Here is a 24915-nt window from a genome sequence, read left to right on the forward strand (position 1 = left end):
TCGGTAAGTAAACAAAATTATTTGTCTATAGTTGCGACAGAACTTGTTAATACTTTTTGGTTTGTCCAAAATTTAAATGCGTTGTGACACCTATTGCGTGTGTTGCTTAGCAATTGTTGACTGTCGTTTATTACGAAAATAGAAAATTAGTAGATGGTTTAAATATTATTTTTATTTTAACATCAAGTGATATTGTGTGTTCGTTTATATATATTTTGTGTTATTTGTTTGGACCTTATAAACTGTACAAGTGAAATCTACTGACAATTCTGCTAATTCTTACTACCAATCTTTGAAGAGTTCCCTTACTGTTCAAGGAACAAGGTTCAAGGTACGAATATCTTTAAGTCAACTGGGCTAGCGTTAGATAATCCAAAACATATATTCCTGTTAATTAAACAGCTATATTTAGAATTTGCTTGTACGGGGTTGCCACTCGACATTTCTTTTCTATCCGGTTCGTGCTACGTGTTGTGGCAGAGATACTTTAATTTTTCTATTGATACTGAGCATAGCCTAATAATTAATAGTAATCGAAGGGTATTTTAGTTCGCCGTGTGACCTATGACTATTTGCATTATGGCCAGCATGGTCTCTATTGCCAGACCGTGTCATGGTTTTATAGCTTATAATTTTATATTTGCTTGTATTAATATAAAATTGTAAATTTGTAATATAATATTATACTTTTTTAGCTGAAACAGTAACTGTTTTTTTGACATGGTTAATAAAATAAAAATAATCAATTTTCTTACTGGCAACACCCGATATATTGCCAGTTAAAAGTTTTCATAAGGCTGTAAAGAGCTAATATTCTTCTGTAAAAACTATTAATATGTAGGTTTTATATAAAAAAAAGTAACATACATAATGCACATTTATAAAAAAAACGAAACTTCAATTAGAAATATAATTTTATATTTGTAAAAGAAACCTTTACAAAAACAGCAATAATACGCTTAGCAACTAACATATTTGGGAACATTACATTATACACAGACGCCGATTCGAAAATGTTCTTATTCTAAAATGCTACATAAACTATAAAAAAATTACATTGAAAATAAATAAAACCCTTGGTAAATTAACAATTAAAAATGTGTAACTAGAATACTTTCACGCAGACAACTAACTGATTAAGCAGAGCATACAAAATCTTTTATCTACGAATCTGGAAGAACAGCCATGATTTTTGTTATCTTTCATTAATTACAATCTAAAAGGGTATAATTGGAGTTTTATATTATACACACAGTTCAACTGCGATAATAAGCAGATCCTTATATAAAATAATAAATTTAGAGATACTATTTAGATTTAAATGATTTTTAAGAGCACGATTTGGTCAAATTACGGAACCTTATAATTTGGTTACCTTTAAATTATTCAATGGGATGGGCCATTTAAAATATTTTTGTACTAGTATTGTCATACTCAGTATGTAATGAAAAAGAGAATTTAATAATTTACATGTAATGATACAACAAATAAATAATAACAATAAAAATTATGAGACAATGAGGTTTGTCTATGGCCAAATAAAATGACGATAATAAAAAAAATATAATTTGCTTTCTGTAATTTATCGTTGATGGCGCGAACGCGCGATTCAACATTAAATTTGAATATAGAACAGATCAATGAACGTTTTAAATGAGGAATTTGTCATTTATGTAATCGAGCTGTGAGAGAAAGCTAAGGCGCTTCGCAAAAGTGGACATATTTATCGTTATCCATCTTGGGAATTCACAATTTCTGTGTCCAGTGTTACATGGGCACAATCGTGATATGGCTAGTCGCCTATGCGCAGCGCCATAATGTGATTGTATATATTAGATATATATACATTTAGTTGGGTGTCGCGTCCGGGTGCCTCTCGAGCAGCATGGCGACGCCCTGTCCGCCGGCAGCGCAGGCCGAGATCACGCCGATCTGTCCGTCTTCGCGGACCAGCCGGTTAGCGGTGTGCATGGCCAGGCGGACCTATAGTAATATAAAAAGAAAACATTTAAATGTTTGTTTATATGTTAGTAATAAATACACTCAAAAACTACTTGGCCTGATTTTAAAAATTGTTTCACCTATAGAAAGCTACATTATCAGCTACATTAACAGCTTTGGTGATGTTTTAAGTGGGATGGTGCTGCCCATTCCTCGACTAATAGGTTCCCTTAGCTTCTTACAACACCCACGGGAAAGGAAGCGGTGGCATATTCTATACCGGGACTACACGGTAAGCGATCGATTACAATGAATTAAATTGCGTTAATCTTCATATTATATTATAATTTTTATCAATATATTATTATTGTTCTAATTTGAACTTTTGGGAGAGGCTTATGTTCAGCAGTGGACAGTAGACGGCTGATATAATGATGGAAATGTTTTTTTGATGGGTGAAAATGATATAGTAACCCCGCCTGTGCTAACGGGATACACTGGCGGGGCACCATTGAAGGGTGATCGATGAGAATAAAAACAGGCCAGTTAGCCCATCATGATGAATTCATCAGGAATTAACCATGATAGTTTCCAGGGAGAACCGCGAGGAGGTCGACCTGGTTGGGTATATTGCTAGCAATGGGATTCTCAGTCTCCATTACTAACAATCCCTTTCTCGCCTGATGAAAATGTTATACCTTTGTACTCAGTAATTTCATTACCATACCTCCATATTAAACCGAAACACAACCATGCCTGCTTCACGGTAGAAACACGAGTGGGTTACCCGGACAGACGATAACTGACTTACCCCGGTGGCGGCGAACGGGTGTCCGATGGAGAGTGATCCACCCCACATGTTCCACTTGTTGAGGTCTGGGGTGCCCACCTGAAAAAGATGCATTAGTTTCAATTCAATTTATGCTCATCAGAAACGTGACAAAGTCACAGGAAGGTTTCTTCAGGGTCGGCAACGCGCACGTGATACCCCTAGAATCGCAGGCGTCATAGGTTACAGTGATCGTTTAGCATCAGACGGGCTGTATGCTTGTTTGCCATCCTTGTAGTATAAAAAACTTCATGTTATATATTTTTATTTAAATAACTATTTACAAAATAAATAAATCACTTAATTAGAAAGATTTTTGAGTACAGACTGTCTACGATAACATGGCACGGTTCTCCAAAATCTAATGTGTGAGTAAAAATATATACAAGGTTTCAATCTTCAAATGCACACATTTGCATATATGATTAACGCAGGCGAGGTTACCATACCATTATCATCCATTAATACAAAAAATCCACATATTTTATGACCATTATTTGATAATAAAGGTAAAAAAGTAAAGATATATATATATATATATATTACCTTAGTTTGGCGACCGAGGTACGTCTGCGCGAACCAGTCAGAGTCCATCGCTTTCAAGTTGGCCAGGATTTGACCCTGAAATAGATAAACGGAATTATCGTGACGGCGAAGTCGTACGATATCGTGACGTGTTGCGGTAAATTATAAAAAAGCAACCAAATGGGGAGAATTTTAATTTTATAAGATGATATTGTGGACATACTAAATCAATTAAGTATCCGCTGAAGTTCGTATGAGAAATTCAACAAGTATATTGAGATGTTGACTGTACTTCTTGGGACAAATTGTAAAATTTTATGAATACTATATCACAACGACCCCCACTAGATGGAGTGACGACTTCAAATGCATTGCAGGGAGTCAGTGGATACAGGTTGGCTCAGGACCGTTCCTTATGGGCAGTCCATGGGAGAGGATGATCCTATGATCAGCAGTGGACAGATAATGGCTGAGATGATGGTGAGGGCAACACCATCACTACGACTAACTTGTGATAAATAGACAAAAAATTCTATGCCTGGATAAGACTTATTTGTTTCTAGGTAGAAATACCTTTATTATAAGTATAGACAATTTACTTATATATCCTTTGAATCAATACAAATCAGGAAGTCTCAGATCAATTTATGGAAAAATCTACATTCAAAAGATTAAAGGAAATTAATCGGTTTTTTTTTTCATGTCTATATTAACATTTAAAAAATGAAAACTATATAAAAACTATACTAAAAATAGAGAATTATCTAAAAAGGAATTTACTCAGGGGATAATTAAGGGCATAATCTTAAAAAAAAAAACAGACTATATATAACTTAAATATAAAATGGAAACCTAGATAGATTTCCATCTGTTAATTTAAAAATCTTATATTTCATCGATCCCAAAAAAAATTATTGGTCTTTGTTTAAATCGAATCGAAATCGTAAAACCTGATACTGACCGCGAATGCCTCGTGTATCTCCCAGGTGTCGATGTCGTTGATCTTCAGACCGGCTTTGTCCAGGATCTTGGGGATGCCGTAGGTGGGGCCGAGCAACAGCTGGTCGACGGGGTCCTGTTGATATATATAAAAAAAATCACTTATCAACTGACTTAAAAAAAGTATAAATTTATTAAAAATTTAGAAAAGCCCTGACACAAACAAAGTTATAAAAAGAGAGCTGATAACCTTGAAATGCCTGAATAGAGAGAGACAAATATTTCAATCAATCAATCAATCATTTATTTGCATAAACATAGGTATAGTTATAAGTTTGATGTTGTAGTAACATAGTGCGCTATGTTTCTCCATCATAAGGTATATAAATTATTATTTATATAAAACATTAATTAAAGATAATAAAAATATTTTATTTTTTATGCAACTAAGAATGGCAAACAAGCTGACGGCCCACCTGACAGAAAGTGGTAACCGTCGCCTATAAACATGAGCAGTACCATGGACATAACAGTGTATACTGTTTCGCCTATAATACCCCCATGCGTTGCCATTCCTGAGGACTCAGGTGTTATTCCTCTGTACCCTATAAATTCACGAATGGGACAGAGGTGCCAAAGCAAAGGATTAACTTTTATACTCTTAGGTATTTTGTTAAAAATCCTAGGAGCCATTTATGTATGTGTTACATAATATAGTGTGAATTGTTACCTGTGCGACGTACGTGAAGTCCCTAAGGTAGGCCTTGGGTTTAAGACCGAGCTCCTTCGCCTTGGCTTCAGTCATCACGAGGCAAGCTGACGCGCCGTCAGTCTGTATACAATTTAATTAATACCTATGAATATGCACACAGAAAGTTTTGTTTAAAAAAAAACAGATCAGAAAAAAATGTTTTCTATATCGACCCGGGAATCGAACCCAGTGTCTCATTTACCCTAATTTTTTTTATGCAACTTAGAATGGCCATCAAGCTGATGGCTCACCTGATATATAACTATAGACATGAGCAGTACCATGGACATAACAGTGTATATTGTTTTGCCCATGATACCCTTCATGCGTTGCCATTCCTGAGGACTCAGGTGTTATTCCTCTGTACCTCTCATCCTTCAAACTGTAACACAGCCATGTAAACACAACTGCTCCACGATAGAAACACGAATGTGTTAGAGGTACCCAAGCAAATGACTTTATACAAAGTTTCCCTCTGGTAATTTAGACGTATTGGGGGAAAGGGATTGTTAGTAATGATGTCTAACGGTCTCATTGCTAGCTATTGCTTGCTTTATATCCTATTAGGTTGACATCCACATAGTTCCCCTGGAAACCACCATGGTTAATTCTTGTGGAATTCGTCTCGAAGGGCTAACTGACCTGCTTCATCCTTACCTATCATCCCTCACTAGTACCCTGCCGGTGTATACCGATAGCGCAGACGGAGTTACAATCCATTTTTGACATAGCAAAAGTAAATGAAAAAAGTAATGTTTATGTATCAAATGTGCATTTCTTATGTATTGTGTATTGTTTTAACGTGTTACTATAATTATGTTACATATTTTTCACCACATCTGCCCTTCATACGCTTTCTGTTTTTACCCAATGGTTAGCTGGTAGAGAATGCCATATGGCATTTAGCTCGCCACTTGTACAAAGTTTTGATTGTGCAATAAAGAATAAATAAATATGAACTAGTTTCATTATGGAGCAGTGTATCCTCACCAAGAAGGACGCGTTGGCGGCGGTAATGGTGCCGTGCGGCTTCACGAAGGCGGGCTTCAGCTTGGCGAGCTGCTCGGGCGTCGACACGCGGATACCGTTGTCCTTCTCCACCAGCCCGTCCTTGCCGTCCACTGTCAACGACACGGTAATATTATACAAAATTGGGAAGATTGTTAACATATTATAAGCGGGGCGGGTACTAGTACTCGTTGGACTGCTGTTTATGAGTGGATCGGGTACTCACTGGTGTTTCGCAAGCGCATACCGATAGCGCGGGCGGTGGTAATCAATTTCATTATCACCCAATAAAAAAATGATGTATTTTATTACGAGCAATAAGTATCACAACTGAAAATTGTATATCTTTTTATAAAAAGAATTCCCCCAAATTGGTTTATTATTGACAAAATTTGAGAAATAACACTTGAGTCTTCAGGAATGGCAACACATGAGGAGTATCATGGGCGAAGCAAATTTCTCTGTTATGTATATGTATATATATATATATATATATATATATATATATATATAAATGATATTAATATCCACCCAAGGTTGTCTGTAATAGATTGCCCTAGCGATAAGACCGCCTTTTGTACCTTTATATGTATATTTTGATCTGTACTCCATTTTTTTTTATTGATGGGTGAAAATGGTATGGTAACCCCGCCTGCGCTAACGGGATACGCTGGCGTATAGGGAGGTCAAGGATATGGCCTGGGATAGAGCTGGCTGGAGGAAGATGCATGAATTAGATGCACCGGCAAGAGGAAACTCTTAAATGAAAAGAGACTCCATTCTGTTTTATTTCAATTGAATTGTATTTTATACTCTTTATTGCACATAATTCAAATTGAGCACTGATAAATGATTTAATATACAATGGCGGACTTATCCCATAAAGGGATCTCTTACAGTTGCTGGTGTTACTTGTTTTATGTTTTTGGTGCAATAAAGAGTTAAATAAATAAATATCTCCCCTGTACAGACATCGTCAACATAAAATTTTACTATTTTAGTAAGATAAGGTTATCTTTTAACATAAAAACAAATTCCTACGCAATAAATATATTCATGACCTATAATGATCTATCGACTGATCGATGTGTTATGCTAAATTTATATATACAGTAACCAATTCCGGTAATATATCTTATCTAACTCTGGGGTCAAATAGTGTCTCTTGTACTTCGGCCCATCGGCATGTTCTTACCTTTTCGGTAGACTTTCATCTTAAAACAACAAAGTACTAAATACGAATTTACCAGAGGGAGACTTTGTACAAAAGTCGATTGCTTGGCTACCTCTGTCCTATTCGTGTTTCAACCGTGAAGTAGTTGTGTTTGCATGGCTGTGTTACAGTTTGAAGGGTGAGATATGGCGTGAATTTACAGGGTACAGAGGAATAACATCTGAGTCCTCAGGAATGGCAACGCATGGGGGGTATCATGGGCGAAACAGTATGTGTGTGTACTGTTATGTCCATGGTACTGCTCATATCTATAGGCGACGGTTACCACTTTCCATCAGGTGGGCCGTCAGCTTGTTTGCCATTCTAAGTTGTATAAAAAAAAAAAACTTTATGTTTGAATATCTGTTTTAAATAATATTAACAATATTTTATTTATACTGATAACTACATTTGCAGAGGGGGAAAGGGATTGTCAGTAATGCGAACTACCAGCCCCATATTTGGCAATATACTCTATCAAGTCTACCTCCAGGTGGTTCCCCCTGAAAACCATAGTGTTGAATCCCAGGTAGCAAAATCACAATGGGCTAACTGACCTTTTCATTCTCACCTGTCATCCCTCACAGGTGCCACGCACGTGTACACCGTAAGGGTGAGTGAGGTGCTCACTCCATTAAAGCTACACCTGTGACATTTAAAAACGATACTAGCACCATCTAGAGGACTTTTATCATAAACATTATTATAACTTTTAGTTTAGTATATTTTGAATTGTATGTAATGAGGTAATGTATTTATATTATATATATTATAGTTCTAAAATATATGTATTATACATATATTTTAGAACTATATTTCTGTTTAAATTTATTTGTTACTAGCTTATTGCTAGTAACAAATAAATTCCTTCGTTCGGGTGGATTTTAAAAGTAAGAAAACTAATTAAGTATACTACTTCTAGATGGTGTATTAAAATAAAACATACACCATATTTCACCATGGTCCCGGCATAGAATAGGCCACCCCTTCCTAACCCATGGGTGTCGTAAGAGTCGACTAAGGGAGGTCGAGGGACGGGTAGCAGCGCCCCTCTTAAAACATCTTTAAAAGCCTAACCACGGTTACCAACCCGCCTGCCAAGCGTGGCAACTACTGGTAAAAATGTGCTTATGGGAAGGATTTATGTTTAGCAGTGGACAGTTATCGTTTGAAATAATAATGATAAAAAATACACCAGATTTTAAGTTAGAAATACAACTATGAAAATCGCATCAAATTTGGTGCAGTAGTTTTTGGGTGATGCCGGAACAAACATCATCTAGTTCCAATTTTATTATATCAGAAAGAACTAGTAAGATGTCTTATAAGGAACAGATTACATGCTACTTAATAAAGTGGACAAGCTCACCCTTAACTGGTATCAAGTCGGTGAAGTAGCCCTTCTCCTGGGCGGCGGCTGCCAGGCGGTGCGACCGCAGCGCGTAGTCGTCCTGTTCCTGGCGCGAGGCGCCGAACGCGGCCGCCAGCCGGTCCGCGCTGTGGCCCATCGTTTCCCCCGACGAGAACTCCGCCACAGCCGGTAGCTGATGAGCAAATGCATTTGTATATGCAACTTGGAGTGTCAAACAAGCTGCTAATCCACATAATAGGGGGGGGGGGGTGGAGGGATTGTTAGTAATGGAGACTGAGAATCCCATTGCTAGCAATATACCCAACCAGGTCGATTTTCTCGCTACCCTTACCCTGGAAACTATCATGGTTTATTCCTGATGAATTCATCATGATGGCCTGTTTTCATTCTCATCAATCACACTTCACTGGTGCTCTGCCAACGTATCCCGTTAGCGCAGGCGGGGTTAACATTCCATTTTCATCCATAAAAAAAAAAATCTATCAATCTGAAACTTAGCTAAAAGCTCTTTAATGCGTTTAACTTCTCATAAACGTATTTTAGGTGTTGAACTGTTTTCTCTCTTTCTTTTGAGTTAAATTACCAATTTGAAAGAAAGTTCCCACTCAGTCACCTCCCTGCATCATAGGAATAAAGTTCATGCTGTATTTGTATCGACTCTATATGGCCGATGCCTACCTCAGGCGCGAAGAAGTCAGGCCTGATGGTGGCGAGCAGCGACAGGCGCTGCGCGGGCGTCTTGGCGCGGTTGACGCGCAGCAGCAGCGACCTCATCTTGCGCGAGTGCCGGATCGGAACGTCCGACATGAACTCCACGCCGCCGGCCACTATCACGTCGTACACGCCCGCCGCGATCATGCCTATGCCTGTTCAGAAAAATATTCATATTGTTTAATATATCCATCAGTACAACAGACAGAATAGCCCCTCTAGGCAAAGTACAAAGAAATCCATTGACGGAATTGTCATCGCTAGCAAGTCCATGGAATAGAATGAGACAGCGATGTGTGCTTTTTCTTTTTCATGTGAGAACTGACCTGTATCCTGAGTACCCTGTCTAGGAGATGGTGGAAGGGGGGGGGGAAGGAGATTTAGGATGTGTCAACCTGTTCAGTTTACGGTAAAACTACGTTTTACAATAATAATAATACAATATGAAAACATAATATACATATATGAATTTTTACAATCATGTTCTCTGTTTAAAATGGTTTCAGAGCAAATTATTCAAATGGCTGACTAATAAATGTTTTTATACCATTAAGGATTACCTTAAATGTAAAAGAGACGACATAATTTAATGACATTGTTGAATTATTAATTTATTAATGCACCTATTACAATGAATAAAATATTTATTTCATAATGTACTATTAATTTACAAATAAATAGCAAATAATAGATAAATAGCATATTATGAATTATGTATAAAAATGTTGCATACCAAACTCATTGCATTTTATTAGTATTTTGACGAATCACATATTGCGTGATAGACTCCGAAACGAGGATATCTACAAAAGAACCAAAATAACCGACATAGCCCGAAGGATAAGCAAGCTGAAGTGGCAATGGGCTGGCATAGCTCGAAGAACCAACAACCGATGGGGAAGGTTCTTGAGTGGCGACCACGTACGGCTAAACGCAGTACCACACCCCACTAGATGGAGTGACGACATGAAATGCATTGCGAGAAGTCAGTGGACGCAGGTGACTCAGGACCGTTCCTTATGGCAGTCTATGGGGGAGGCCTATGTCCAGCAGTGGACGGATAATGGCTGAAATGATGATGTTGAAACTTACCCCAGTAATGTTGACAATGCTAATAGGTAAAAATTACTATAAAAATAATTACCAGTAGTTATAGCCTGGTTGGAGGAGATGCAGGCCATGGTGACGGTGTGAGCCGGGGTCTTGTCACTGAAGCCCGCCGCTAGGGCTGCCTCCCGCCCGATATTCGACGTCTTCACCTCTTGGATGACAGTGCCATATACTATGTAGTCAATTATATCCTTTGATATACCCGTCTTTTGTAGGAGACCACTGTATAAAATATAAAATTGTACATTTGATAACAATCAATACCTGGAATGCATGTGACACCCCTAATAAGGTCAGCATTTATTTATCTAACTAGCGGTCCGTCTCGGCGTCGCACGGGTGGACATTTTTACATTTTAAAAAGTGGCCATTAAGGCTGCACACACGATGGAAGCTCAAAAATTAACTTCTCCCGTTTTCCCAAAATTTCCCTTCACTGCTCTGCTCTTTTTGATCTTAGCGTGATGAAAAGTATACTATAACCTGCCCAGGAGTATGAAGAATAATTGTATCAAGTTTCTTCAAAATCCGTCGAGTAGTTTTTGTTTCTATAACGAACATACAGACAGACAGACAAAAATTTTACTGATTGCATTTTTGGCACCAGTATCGATCATTAATCACCCCCTGATAGTTATTTTGGAAATATATTTCATGTACAGAATTGACCTCTCTACAGATTTATTATAAGTATAGATTATAAACTCTGATTACTTATCATTGACTTCATTTCTTTTTTTTATTGGTGTTAATGGCATTGCATTAGTAAATGCAGTTACCACTGTAACTGCACCTACATTATTAACATCAGTGAGGGATGATAGATTCTTCATATATCATCATCATTCATGATAATTACCAGGAGAATACTCTTGGAGGTGGACCTGATAAGGTATATTGTAAGCAATGGGGTTGCTAAAAATCACTTTCTCCCATTGAATGCAATTAGAGATCTAAGATTAAAAGTACTCAAATTCTGTAGTTTATGGACATTTGTCACATGCACATTACTGTCTCTGAAGAAACCTTAATACATCATATTGAAAATCAAACTGTAGTCTCTAAGAAAATCCTTGACAGAGATCATTGTGTAAACAAAGTCCAATATATGTCAACGTATGATTATTTTAGTATGTTACTATAATTATGTCACATATTTTTCATCACATCTGCCTTTCATACGCTTTCTGTGTTTACATAATGGTTAGCTGGTAGAGAATGCCACATGGCATTAAGCTCGCCACTTGTACAAAGTTTTATTGTACAATAAAGAATAAATAAATAAATATAGAATTTTAAGACACTGGAGGGTGCTAGTTTAAGACAAGCAGCAACAGTATAGTTGAAACTTACAGCAGAGCATGTCTCGCTAGTTCATGAGGCATCATCCTGGCATAATCGGTGAAAGATACAAGGAAAGGTGTCCTGACTCCATCTACGAGCACTATATTTTTTCCAGTACGGTCTGGCAACGTCTTCCTCTGTTGAAGAGCAGCGCCAACGCTAAGAGCTCGTCTTGCTGTGTCTAAAAAAACATAATAATCATACCTATTACTATTAAGTAAATAATAATATATAATAATAATAAGTCTCTCTTAAAACATCTCTAAAACCAATCCACATGCCAAACATAGTAACTACTAGCAAAAGTCCCCTTATAGGAAAAGCTTACATTCAGTAGTGGAAAGTTTAACTGATGAAATGAAAAATAATAATAGGTGATATGGAAATTGTCCGAGCTCAAGTTCCATATGTTATGAAAAAATAGAATATCTGGGGCACAAACCAGAACAGCCAAAGCAAAACTCATTTAGAATTCTACTAATACTATAAATGTGAGTTTATAGGGCTATTTGAATGTTTGTGATTCATCCTTAAATGGCTAATTGGATTCAAATAAATTTGGGTAGATCTATTGCAGGCTATCCTAACACAAAGGCAGCATACTTCAAGTACATATTCATGTGAGTAAAACGAAGGAATATAACTATTTTATAAATGATATCTTATAGAAAGCTGTTGTTTATCACTGAGCCTAGCTAATACTATATACACACATACATATCTGTCACGCCTGTCTCCCATTAGGGTAGGCAGAAACAATGGAACGCCAAATGCTTCGATTCAAACAAACCTCTTTAGCTTCTTCCACATTCATCAATCTTTTCATACACGCTCACCGGTTACGGGCACTTTTAATTTGACCCTTCTTCAGTGCATATATTAGTTGCTTTTATTTAATATCTTAATGCTGGGGATAGATCTCTAGATAATTACATATAAATAAACAGACACTCTTATTCAAAGCACACTTACATAACAACATAAGTACCAACAGATAGATAGAATATATTTTTTATTGCAAAAAAAATATCAGTTTATAAGTACTAGAGTTATGAAGTAACAAACATAAAAAAATACACAACTAAATTAAGAATCTACTTCTTTTTGAATTTAATTATAAAAACCTCTAATTATTAAAATAATAAACTATTACTTTAACAAAGCTAATGCATAATTCCTTTTTTAATGTGATGACGAATTGGTAAATATTTAATTTGACAAGATTTTATGCTATGGCATAATTAAGTATCCAAAATTCTAAAAATTGTAACAGAAATTAATGAAATTTAAATTAGGATTTATAAAGATATTTTCTTACATAATAATATAAAATAAAGACATTATTATATGAATAATGATTAAAGTAATCAATAACAAGTACGTACTATCTATAATGCATATTATTATTATTTAATATTACAGTATTACTGGCTTATTTATAAAAAAATTAAACTATTTTATAACCTGCAAAATTTATGTCAGAAATCTGATTAAAAATGTTTTAAAATAACTTGCAATGGTCCTATGTCTATAATATCCCTGTTGATAACAATTTTCTTAATTCAAAATCTGGAAGAACTCTATTAAAAACAACTATTTGTATCAATGCCAACGCAACAAAAGTCCAAAGTTTACTGTATACGAACGTAATTTTCATATTTGGAATTTTATTATTTCAAAGACAAAATCGATGATTTTTTCTCTCAATATACATACCTTCCTAAATTTGTTAATTTTAGTTCTAATTATCTAAAATTAATGCGTAAAAAATACGAAAAAAATAGTATTACCAAACTTAGCAGTTGTTGAGTGCGCTTTTAGAAAAGATTTCGCTACTTGAGATGCCATAGCTGCTTCTTTCCTTTTGACGATTAAAACGAAACACAAAAAGGTTAAATAAAACAAAATATTCTATTATAACAAATAGAATATTTTGTAATTTGTAAGTTTAAACTTGTAAAACTAAATCAAAGTTGGACTTTAACCTCTCTTCAATTGACATCTACTCTGTGTCTGGGTTGCTAACTTCTAAAAATATTTACCCTGCCCCATGATATCTAAACACCTAATTGTAATTATGTTTTATTTCATAATTTTTTTTTATATATAACTTAGGTCCTTAAAATTTACGCAGTATTTAGGTAAATATTTGGGGTTCATCTCAATTCCATACACAAAAATCATCATACAAGTCCATCTACAAAAGTACACCAATTAAAATTTGTAATGGAATAAGGCATAAGCAGAAAAAATAGGTACCAAAAATATAAAACTACGTGTTTAAACGTTTTTTTTATAACAAAATATTTCGAAATATTTCAAATAGAATATATGGTGTACCATTTATTGGAATGTCATTTTTTTCAGTCTTTTTTTAGTACCTGATAGTGCATTTTAATACTGAGTTTTTTACTATATACATTTTCATAAAATTAATGCTAAGCTATTTATAAACACAAAAAAAATTAAAACAATGGTTTAGGAAAAGGTAAATTATTCATAAATAGTCCCATAAAAACTGTTGCGAATCAATACACAACTTTATATCCATGCCAGTATTATTAACTTCATATACAATATTTTGACATTTAATAGATAATTTATTTTGTTCTCTGTTATCTTTGTCGAATACGATATGAAGTCCCTAATAATTTATTGTTAGTTTTTCGTAATTGTACAGTAAATATTATATTTATTATTAGCATTGATTAAATAGCGAGTTGTAAAAACAACATTACGGTTGGATCAATCAAATATTCTATTTCATAATTTTCCCCTAAATTAAGCGAAAAATTTATAAATAGGAAACTCTTTCTCGTATTGTCATATCATTGCCATATTAAAAAATTAATATAGATATTTAATAATTGTTTTAGTTTTTCGGTAATAAGTGTTTTGTTATTTTGTTTTTTTCAATAAAATATAAATATTAGCTATATTTATGGAAGGATGAGACTTATAATACAACGATTTTTTTACTTAGTACCTTTTTTTAAATTATGTAACACGTAGGTATCACATCAAATAATTATAATATTGGCGGGTAGTCAGAAATATTTTGTCATAACTTTTCAACAGCGTTTAGATATTATATTCGTTCACCTCACGTCTACCATTTTCAAGTTAGCCACGTGATTTTAACAATTTTTGCTACTAAATAAAATTAATTAGATTCTGGTATCCAATTTTGTAAATGATTTTAATAAAGTGAATATCAAGTAAGTAAATTAAAAAAAAAAAATTAAATTAACAATTAATATCACTGGCCACGTCAATAGTTTGTTTCGACAAACTATAGACGTGACTAATGATATCAAGATAAGTACAATACATATACCTGGGTTATAAAGAAAAACAGCTATATTTTGCTAGTAATTGTATTTTGCATACATATTCTATTTTAATAATTAAATTGCATTTCGTTCCAAAATTAAATGTAACGAAATTATTGGAGACATTTGATTCAAAATTCATGTAGTAAGAGGCGGCAATTTGCGTGGTATCTCCGATATCATATTTAGCATGCGGTGACTATTTACTATCAGGCTGGCATCATTTTATTACAGTATCAAAAATTCATAACGGGTATATTAGTGTATTGAAGATGCGCGATTGGAGATGATTATCTATTTAAGTATCGTAGTTTATTAGGTGTTAATCGGGTCTTTCAAGTATACTAAGTGTCAAGTTAGGATATAATTTACTTTTGTGTCGTTTACCCGTTTAAGCATTATTAACAAGCAAATATTCCCATGTGGTCGCAGCATAGAATAGGCCACTCCTTTTTTTTTCGTGGGTGTCGTAAGAGGTGACTAAGGTAGAGCTAAGGATGTACAACAGCGTCTCTCTTAAAACATCTCCAAAGTATAACTCCGATTGTCAATCCGCCAATGATGTGCCAAATGTGGCAATTATTGGTAACTCCCCCGGGGGGAGGGGGGCTAGGGAGAGGCTTACGTTCAGCAGTGGACAGTTAAAAGCTGATATGATGATAATCAACCAGCAAATATACAATATTTACAAACTTTAGCGTTTATAATTTTAGAAGAATGCCAAATTTCGTTTCTGCAAACTATTTGTAGGGAGGTGGGTACTTAGGAGCGTTCTCTAGTATTTAGAATTTTTATTTAAATTTTGAGGTACATTGATATTATTGGTAAATTTTTTTTTCAGATATAATTATACCTTTAATTACTGTCCTAAGACTTATTTATTTATAAACAATAATTTGTATTTAAATGTAGAAGAATAGAATAAAATTCATAAACAGTAGGTACATGAAAAAAATAAATGAAATTAAGTACAAAAAGAAAACTCACAAGCAATACATGGTAATTTTAGAGTCATCACTTAAGAAGAGCATATTGTACCACCTAGTTAATAAAACTGTTTATTTTTTTTTTAATAGGAGGGTTTTTTTCGTAGCGATGTTGTGAAATCTTTTAGGTTGGTCTATCGATAAAACCCATTTTACCAATTTAAAGTTGATGTTTCGTTATTTCGTTGAAACTTATTATGCAAATTTGGAGTTAGATTTATACTTCAGCAATGATGTATTTTTTGTAAATTTTAATTGGAAGCCATAGCGATTATTTATTGTATTGTGATACATAATTTTTATTTAAGTGTTACATTAATATAATAAATTCAATGTTCGCTGCGAGCCATCATAAGGTGTACAATAATACATATCGTCATAGTCGTAGAATACTGACGGATCTATATATGTAATATTCGTCAGATCCGTCAGTATTCTACGACTATGACGATATATGCTTGTTGATTTTAAATAACTAATAATATAATTGATAGGTACATTATTTTTAACCAGAGGGAGAATTTATACAAAAGTTGTTTGCTTGGGTACCTCTGTCCTATTCGTGTTTCTACCCTGAAGCAGTTGTTTTTGCATGACTATGTTTCTGTTTGAAGGGTGGGATATGGCAGTGAAATAACAGGGTACAGAGGAATGACTCCTGAGACCTCAGGAATGGCAACGCATGAGAGATGTCATGGGCGAAACAGTATACTCTGTTATGTCCATGGTCACCTATAGACCGGTTACCACTTTCCATCAGGTGGGCCGTCAGTTTGTTTGCCATTCTAAGTTGCATAAAGATAAAATGTTAATAATTTCATCAATTTGTTACTGTCACATCTCTTGTTCTAGAAACTTCGAGGATGACAGCGATATACGTAATAATGATAGCGTGTATGCTGACATGCGGCGTTCGTGCACAGTTCATAGACAAGATGCAATTATATGAGAAGGAGTGTCTCGGGGAGGACAAGTTCGCCTGCCTGATGGGTGGTTGTGTGCTCCAGAGCCAGTACTGCGACGGGAACATAGACTGTCCGGACGCCACAGATGAGGACTTCTGTCGTGAGTTATGTTTTAATCTATGCTAGTTGGAGTAAATCTATCTAGGAAAAGTATTTTTAAGTGACTCGACGGAACAAGTTTCTTGATTTCTGTATTTTTTTTAGTCGACTTCAAAAAGAAGCCTTCTTTTTTCAGGTTCTTAATTTAGTTGTATTTTTTTATGTTTGCTACCACATAAGCTAGTATATACAATATTTACAAAAAAATAGGAGTTGGTAAGTAGCACAATGTCTACTTAGTAGGGATGTGTAAATATATAGCAATATCTATATGTTTTAGTTACAATATCTATGTATATATTGGTCCAACAACGAGTATGTTAAATATCTAATCCAATATTTAACGTCGAAATAAAGAACCATTGAAATTAATAAAGATATCCGACCGGTATGGGCGATAACAGAATGGGTAATGACTTTTTTCTCGTCATTAATGTCTAAAAGTCAATGTAATCAATGCCCTTTATTCCTCTCATTTACTAATTTCCTTTACGTATTTCCAACATTCCCTTCCTTTTTTCCTCAATCTTTTCCTTCAAATCGTATGTGACGGAAATCACCAACAAATGCATTCCCAAAGAGGGTTGACGTCAGGCAGGCAATCGGTCGTAAAACTATAAGCTAAATCCTTTAGTAATATGGATAAAATCATATTACGCTGACCACAAATAATATTATAATTGGGATAAGAAGGAAGAATGATAATGATAAATGTCTAAAAGAATCCGATATATAGATATTGAGATATTAGAACGGTACCAATATTACCCTACTGCTTAATTTATATAGCTTAGTAACAGATTTTTTTATATAACTTAGGATGGCAAACAAGCTGACGCCCCACCTGATGGAAAGTAGTAACTGGCGCCTATAGACATGAGCAGTACCATGGACATAACAGAGTATACTGTTACATCCATTACGAGTATATCCCTCATGCATTGCCATTCCTGAGGACTCAGGTGTTATTCCTCTGTACCCAATAAATTCACGCCATATCCCACCCTTCACACCGAAACACAGCCATGCAAACACAACTGCTTTACGGTTGAAACACGAATGTGTTGTTGCATTTATTATTATATCATCTACTTTTGTTTGTACAATAGCGAGCCACTCACCAGATCCCGAGACTTGCCACAAGAGCCACCAGTTCCTATGCGCCGACGGTAAGAAATGCATCCCCCACACTTGGATATGCAACAACTACACCGACTGCGACGATGGAAGTGATGAAGTCAACTGCACAGACCAGCTGGACGTTAAGGATAACGTAAGTTTTTTTTTTATGTAGCTTGGAATGGCAACCAAGCTGACGGCCCGTCTGATGAAAAGTAGTAACTGTTGTCTATGGCCGTAGCTGGGGAAAGGAGGGAGGGAGGGGATCATTGAGGGCCAATGTCCTACTTTAAAATGCCCAAGAACAATAGACAGATGCGCTTTTTTAATGTCACCTAATTATGGCTTCTGCCTTTCAAAGAAAGTTCTTTTGCCCTATCTTAAACATGGGGTCTAGCTATGGCCATTGAACATTTTTTTTGATGGGTGAAAATGGTATGGTAACCCCGACTGCGCTAACGGAATACGCTGGCGGAGCACCAGTGAAAGGTGATAGATGAGAATGAAAACAGGCCAGTTAGCCCATCATGATGAATTCATCAGGAGTTAACCGTGATAGTTTCCAGGGAGAACCGCGAGGAAGTTGACCTGGTTGAGTATATTGCTGGCAATAGGATTCTCAGTTTCCATTACTAACAATCCCTTTCCCCCCGGCCATTGAACATTACAGAATGATATTTTTTTTAATGGATGATAATGGAATGGTAATCCTGCCTGTGCTATCGGTATACCAGTGAGGCATGGTAGGCGAAGATGAATGCAGGTCAGTTAGAATTCCACAAGAATTAACCACGATGGTTCCTAGTAGGAACCGCATGGAGGTCGACCTGGTAGGTACCATATATTATTAGTAATACAGACTCACCTCCGCATTACTAACAATCTCTTCCTCTTCCCCTCTCCTCCCTTTCGCTGCATGGAGGTCAACCTGACGGAACGGATAGTAAATGCTAGTGTTTGGGCTGGTTCTTATCGCACTGGCACATCAGGTGCGGTTGTACCCTCAATGTATCTTATTTATGGACTTTGGGATAAGGATTTATAATTTACTTGTGTATTGTTTTTTTCCAGTCCACTTGCAAAGGTTTTACATGTGATGGTAACAAGTGCATATCAAAACTATGGGTCTGCGATGGCATATATGATTGCCTCGACAAGACTGACGAGTATACGGAGAATAATTGCAGTAAGTTACATGTTTTCTGTATTGATTTTTAATTTATATTAATATTATAAAAAGGATAAATTTGTTTGTTTATAATGGATTAACTTAAAAACTACTCAATTTATTTATTTATTTATTGGAAAACCAACAGCTTACAATTTATAGCTTAAAACAATAACAACTTATCCACATAAAAAGCCAATCGATTATAAAAAGTTTTTCACCTATAGAAAGTTACACAGGCTACATATTATTTTCAAAAATCTACTCGTGCGAACCAGAGGGAGACTATGTACAAAAGTCGTTTGCTTGGGCACCTCAGTCCCATTCGTGTTTCTACCGTGAAGCACGAATTCATCCATCAAGTGGGCCGTCAGGCTAGAGGTGCCCAAACAAACGACTTTTTTACTGTCTCCCTCTGAAATTAAAAAAAAATTTACGAGCATAAAATACAAGTCTAGTATGATTTGTCTTAATTATTTACTTGACTAATAATAAAAGTTATCAGTAATAATGTTTGACACATAGACCATTAATCGGTGGAGCAGTCCTAGATATAATGTTACTTTTATTTTAAAAAACGTGGGTCACAACTATGTAATGTTTCCATCTTCCAGGGCAATCTCTTATCTCGCATTTAAGATACGACGGCACGTGTTCTCAGTTGAACATCCTCAAAGATAATTACAGATGCATTGATTCCTCTTACTGTCTGCCCGCTAAATTGATGTGTGACGGTATGGTGGATTGTAGAGACGGAAGTGACGAGGGCGCGTTTTGTGATAAATGTGAGTCTGTGCAGTTTGTAACACACACACGCACGCACGCATGCACGCACGCACGCACGCACGCACACACACACACGTACACATACACACACACATATATATATATATATATATATATATATATATATATATATATATATATATATATATATATATATATATATATATATATATAAGAAAGCAGTAACCGTTTCCTCTCATCATATTATTATACCAGCCACTCCCATAAGGGACGTTTTGCCAGTTGCTGCCACATTTTCCAGGCAAGTTGGCAACCGCAGGCCTTGGAAATGTTTAAGGAGGGCTCATCATTCGACCACTAAGTTCCCTTAGTCTTATAACACCCACGGGATAGGAAGGGATGGTATTATTTTTTATTTCTTTTTACTCACATATTATTTTGAAGTCGAAGAACAAAAATCCTTATTGTTATTCCAGGGAACACGAGCTGCGCCGACAATCCGTGTAAAGGCAATAACACACGCTGCATCCCTGAGCGTTATGGTCCCTCTTGCATATGCAATGGGTCGCCGTATCATTTAAAGTACAACTACACCACAAATACGTGCGAAGACGTTGACGAATGTGCAGCAGCTATTCCCCTGTGCTCGCACACTTGTCACAATTTATACGGCAGATTTAAGTGTAGCTGTGATGAAGGCTATACTGAAGATAGGCTCGGATATCTCTGTTTTGCTTCAGGTTAGTTCACTATATGATTTTAATATTTAACTACATGGCTTTTTGCCCGCTGCTTTGTATGCGCGGATTTCGAAAGTAGAAAAACCAATCTATTAAACCTCACCCAGATGACGTATCAAGTTAGTATATATTTTATACTAGATTTTAATACAAGTATTGTTAGCAATCGAAACACCGTACGCCGATGGCAGTGCAAGAAGCAACAGCGACCCTATTGTCGGATCCCTAAATTGGGCCCCAATAAGAAGGCCCCGGGGGGAGGGATTGTTAGTAAAGGATAGCTTAGTCCCTATTGCTATCAATATACCCCATCAGGTCGACCTCCACGCGGTTCCCCCTGGAAACCATTGTGACTAATTTATCGTTGAATTCGTCAAGATGGGCCAACTGACCTGACTTTTCATCCTCACCTATCATCCCTCACTGGAAGGATAATCACAATGAAGCGTTTAATAACTTAAAAGAAATGTTTAAAATAAATATACTTTTTCCAGTGGTGTAAGATCCAATTAATATTTTTTGAAAGGCGCTTACATGAAGAATAAATCTTCAAAACATTTCTTCTTAATACTAATTTATATCAAAGATATCGATTTTTTAAGGAAATCTTAGAAATTACGGTTTTTGTAGAGATTATAAATATCTATTTCACCAGGGGGTAAAGTATTCAAGTCAAAAATTATGGAAACAGAAAAAAGAAATCTAGAACATATTCCCTGAATTTTTTGTGGAATTTTTCCCTACCTAAGTAGGTCAAATTACCGTCTGGGACGATATCGTTCATGATGGTTGACGGTGTGCAAAAAAAAACCACACGGTTGGCGGAGGGTTAAAGCATCATCAGGAAATTTTGTCCATAAAACAACCAACTGGAACTTCTCAAGCACTAGCTAATGGATTTACTAAAGAAAGAATGGACGAATTTTACGATAATCTTAAAAAAGTTCAAGCTGATAAGTCTTTCCCTGCTGCGCGCATATTTAACGTTAATGAGAGTGGTCTCGTCATAGTCTAGACTAAAATACCAAAAATTATAAGCACGAAAAGTGAAGAAACAAATCTGAGCAATGCGTCAGCCGAAAGAGGGTCCTTAATAACTATTGTAATTTGTATGAGCCCTGCAGGAATATTTGTTTCTTCTATGATAATTTTCCCGCGTAAAAATATGTCCGATACCTTAATGAGAGAAGCTCCAGTTGGTTCTATCGGAAAAGCACATACGTCAGAATGGATCCAAATTCATTTATTTACGCAATGGTTTCAACACTTCATAGAATACGTGAAACTTACAGAGGCATCCCCAGTGCTCTTGATACTCGATGGCCATTACAGACACACCAAAAAAATAGAGTTGATAGATGGAGCTAAACAACATTATGTGATCCTATCACTACCATCTCATTGTACGCATAAAGTTCAACCGCTAGACCGCATTTTCATGGTACCTTTAAAATCCTATTATAGTGAAGAAGTTCATGTGTTTCTCAGAAAAACTAATAGACCATTAACACCATATGATGTTGTTGAGCTGTTCGGAAAAGCTTACATCAAGTGTCAAACGGGAGAAATTGCTGCTAATGGTTTTAGAGTCGGTGGCATATATCCGTTTAATCGAAATATATTTATTCAAGCTGATTGTATGGCCGCTGCTGCAGATTTTGAAAAGCATGAAAATTGAAAAACTATTTCAACGACGCTCGCTTCTCCCACAGTTGCTTCTTTGCGATCGATGAATTTCAATGACCATGAGCCAGGGCCGTCAACTAGTAGAACAGAAATTCACTCCCTTGTTTACTTCCTTTCATAGTTCTCCCGTGCCCAACAAAATAAAAAAGAAAACTAGCAAAAGAGGCTGTAAGCCAGCAATATCGGCAATAATTTCAAGTTTTTCTTATAAAAAATATCTTCAAAATGCACAAATTAAAAAGTGTGATAAAGAAAACAGACCACAAAGAGAAAATATTAAGGAAAAAGGCAAGAAAAAAAAATAGCAAAAAGACAAGGAAAAGAAATATGACCTACAGTGATTTATCAGATTCGAATCCTAAAGGCTATATCTGGAAATAACACAGACTCTTCCTACAATGTAGCAACGAGAAATGAGACTGCAGTCCCTACTGATGAGTGCTTTTTCTGTAACGGAAAATATAGCGAGGATTAAAGGGGTGAGGAATGGGTATAGTGCTTAATGTGCGAATTGTGGGTTCACGGTGCTTGTGGTGGTTATGAATCTGGTGTTTATATTTGTGATTACTGCAAGAGTAACTAAGAATAGTAAATTATAAGTTCAAACTAAACACTGTGATGTATGTATGATCTGTGACTGATTACTTAATATTAGATGTTATTTTAGGTTGTTTAAAAAAAAATTATTACCTAGAGAACTAAAGACTAATAAAACTGTTACAAAGACAAGACATCTATTAGTTTCTAAGAAAAAGTGTAAGCAATTGACAAAGAAATAATGTGAATGTAATTTGGAATACTATATTCCAAATTATCTGCATCCTAAGGCCAATATAGTTTTTGGAATTTTCTAGTTAGGCATTTTCATAAAGATTCTGGTTTTTATTATATTTGATTGTTCTCATTAATAAAGTTTATTATTTTGACCCTAATTAAATGTATTTTGTACAACCCCCCCGTTCCTCTTTCAATTTATTCTCAAAAATCAAACTGGTATTCTAAATATGCCGCAGTTGCAGCTGCTCTACGTATTTACATTGAACCCAAAACTAAAAATGACACTAAAGACAGCATTACAGAATTTTCCACCAGAGTTGTTTATAAAAATTAATAAACTTTGTGAACATCATTGGAAGCTACTTCAATGGTTGGCACAGACAATGGAATTCAAAGAGACTAAGCGAAACAATGACTTGCTACTACAGCTGTATGGTCTTTGTAGTGCTACATCTTTCAATAAATGTGATAATTGAAAAAGCATTTTTTTTAATTTGTTTATGACAACTTTTTTTTATTAAATAAATTTATATAAAACACATACAGTTGATCGTAATAATAATACTTCGTTCAAATCAATCTAGAACTAGTCAATCAAGAGCAATCTTATCAATTATCAAATCAAAATAGTTTTGCTTATTGTTCGCAGGTCCCGAAGCATTATTATTTTACAGTACTAAAAATGAAATAGGATTCATAAAAGTCAGATCTAAGGAACGAGTTACTTTGGTTACTGGAATAAAAGAGGTAGGTCTATTAATTGAGAATGTAAAAAATTATTGTCCATTAAAAATATCTATGAAATGTTGATTCCCCGATCAATATGTTCATATATTTTAAAAATAGTTTTTTATTTTACTCGTTTTTAGTCCTTTTATTTGAGTAAAATTACAAGTAACTTAAAATATAAGCTCATGATAATAGAATATAAATATAAATGCATGGAAGTAAATTATTTTTACTGATATAAAATTTTTAATTATTTGTGCATGATATTCAACACAAAGTATTTTTGTTATGAATAAATAAATGAATGAATGATATCCCTCATTAGATAATATGATCATATGATATAAATATAACACTCACATCTGATAATTGTGGATTTTTTCTTAACCTGGCATATCTTTCATTATTTTCTTTAACGGAATATTTTTTTCTATTTAAAAATTATACTTTCACACCAATGTTTACAAGATTCATAATCATTTGTAGGCACATGGAGTAGCATACAATGGCAGGTATTTGTTCTGGGTGGAAACCGCACAAGGACATCAGGCTATCATGAGAGCTGATCTGGAAAACGTACAGGAAACTAAAGAGGTAAGTATATAACTGCATTGTTGCCGAAGGCAATCTTTTTTAATTCTACTCTATATCTGATGTGACACCATTATTTTTGAACTATATGTCCGTTTTAGTTTACGTGACCAGCTATACGGTTATACCTCATTTATATTTTTCTTTAGTGCCTAATTTATATATAATTATATTTTTTATACACATCACAATTATATGGCTTTTCATCAGCATAAATATGCACGTTTAACGAA

The 24915-nt window shown here is 35.1% G+C and overlaps 2 protein-coding genes across 2 annotated transcripts in view; one reads left to right on the forward strand and one right to left on the reverse strand.

Moving 5' to 3' along the window:
- Window positions 1-901: 901 nt before the first annotated feature.
- On the reverse strand, window positions 902-13753 carry LOC113511107 (trifunctional enzyme subunit beta, mitochondrial). The gene is made up of 11 exons (XM_026894700.3): window positions 13534-13753; window positions 11753-11924; window positions 10434-10621; window positions 9257-9444; window positions 8576-8750; window positions 5976-6106; window positions 4965-5066; window positions 4257-4370; window positions 3317-3391; window positions 2753-2830; window positions 902-1983 (listed from the first exon to the last, which is right to left on the reverse strand). Exons 1-11 carry the CDS (start codon window positions 13589-13591, stop codon window positions 1849-1851), a joined length of 1416 nt encoding a protein of 471 aa, XP_026750501.2. The 5' UTR covers window positions 13592-13753; the 3' UTR covers window positions 902-1848.
- Window positions 13754-14869: 1116 nt separating this feature from the next.
- The window catches only part of LOC113511210 (prolow-density lipoprotein receptor-related protein 1), a 60863-nt gene continuing 50817 nt past the window's right edge, over window positions 14870-24915 (forward strand). Inside the window, exons 1-8 of the mRNA XM_052900305.1 lie at window positions 14870-14961; window positions 16914-17126; window positions 18235-18398; window positions 19316-19430; window positions 20027-20197; window positions 20636-20899; window positions 24012-24109; window positions 24578-24685. Of these exons, the coding sequence (XP_052756265.1) occupies window positions 16925-17126; window positions 18235-18398; window positions 19316-19430; window positions 20027-20197; window positions 20636-20899; window positions 24012-24109; window positions 24578-24685 (1122 nt within the window). The 5' untranslated portion in view covers window positions 14870-14961; window positions 16914-16924. The remainder of the gene's footprint in view (window positions 14962-16913; window positions 17127-18234; window positions 18399-19315; window positions 19431-20026; window positions 20198-20635; window positions 20900-24011; window positions 24110-24577; window positions 24686-24915) is intronic.

This window comes from Galleria mellonella, unplaced genomic scaffold, assembly GCF_026898425.1.
Source record: "Galleria mellonella isolate WM207_F2 unplaced genomic scaffold, CSIRO_AGI_GalMel_v1 utg643, whole genome shotgun sequence".
Lineage (NCBI taxonomy): Eukaryota > Metazoa > Arthropoda > Insecta > Lepidoptera > Pyralidae > Galleria > Galleria mellonella.

What these genes read in the sequence shown, in the direction of transcription:
- LOC113511107 (XM_026894700.3), bottom strand. Translation starts at nt 13,591, where the DNA reads ATGGCATCTCAAGTAGCGAAATCTTTTCTAAAAGCGCACTCAACAACT. An exon ending in CTAGCGAGACATGCTCTGCT is followed by an intron (nt 10,622 to 11,752) that starts GTAAGTTTCAAC and finishes TATTTTATACAG; the next exon opens with TGGTCTCCTACAAAAGACGG. An exon ending in CAACCAGGCTATAACTACTG is followed by an intron (nt 9,445 to 10,433) that starts GTAATTATTTTT and finishes TTTTCTGAACAG; the next exon opens with GCATAGGCATGATCGCGGCG.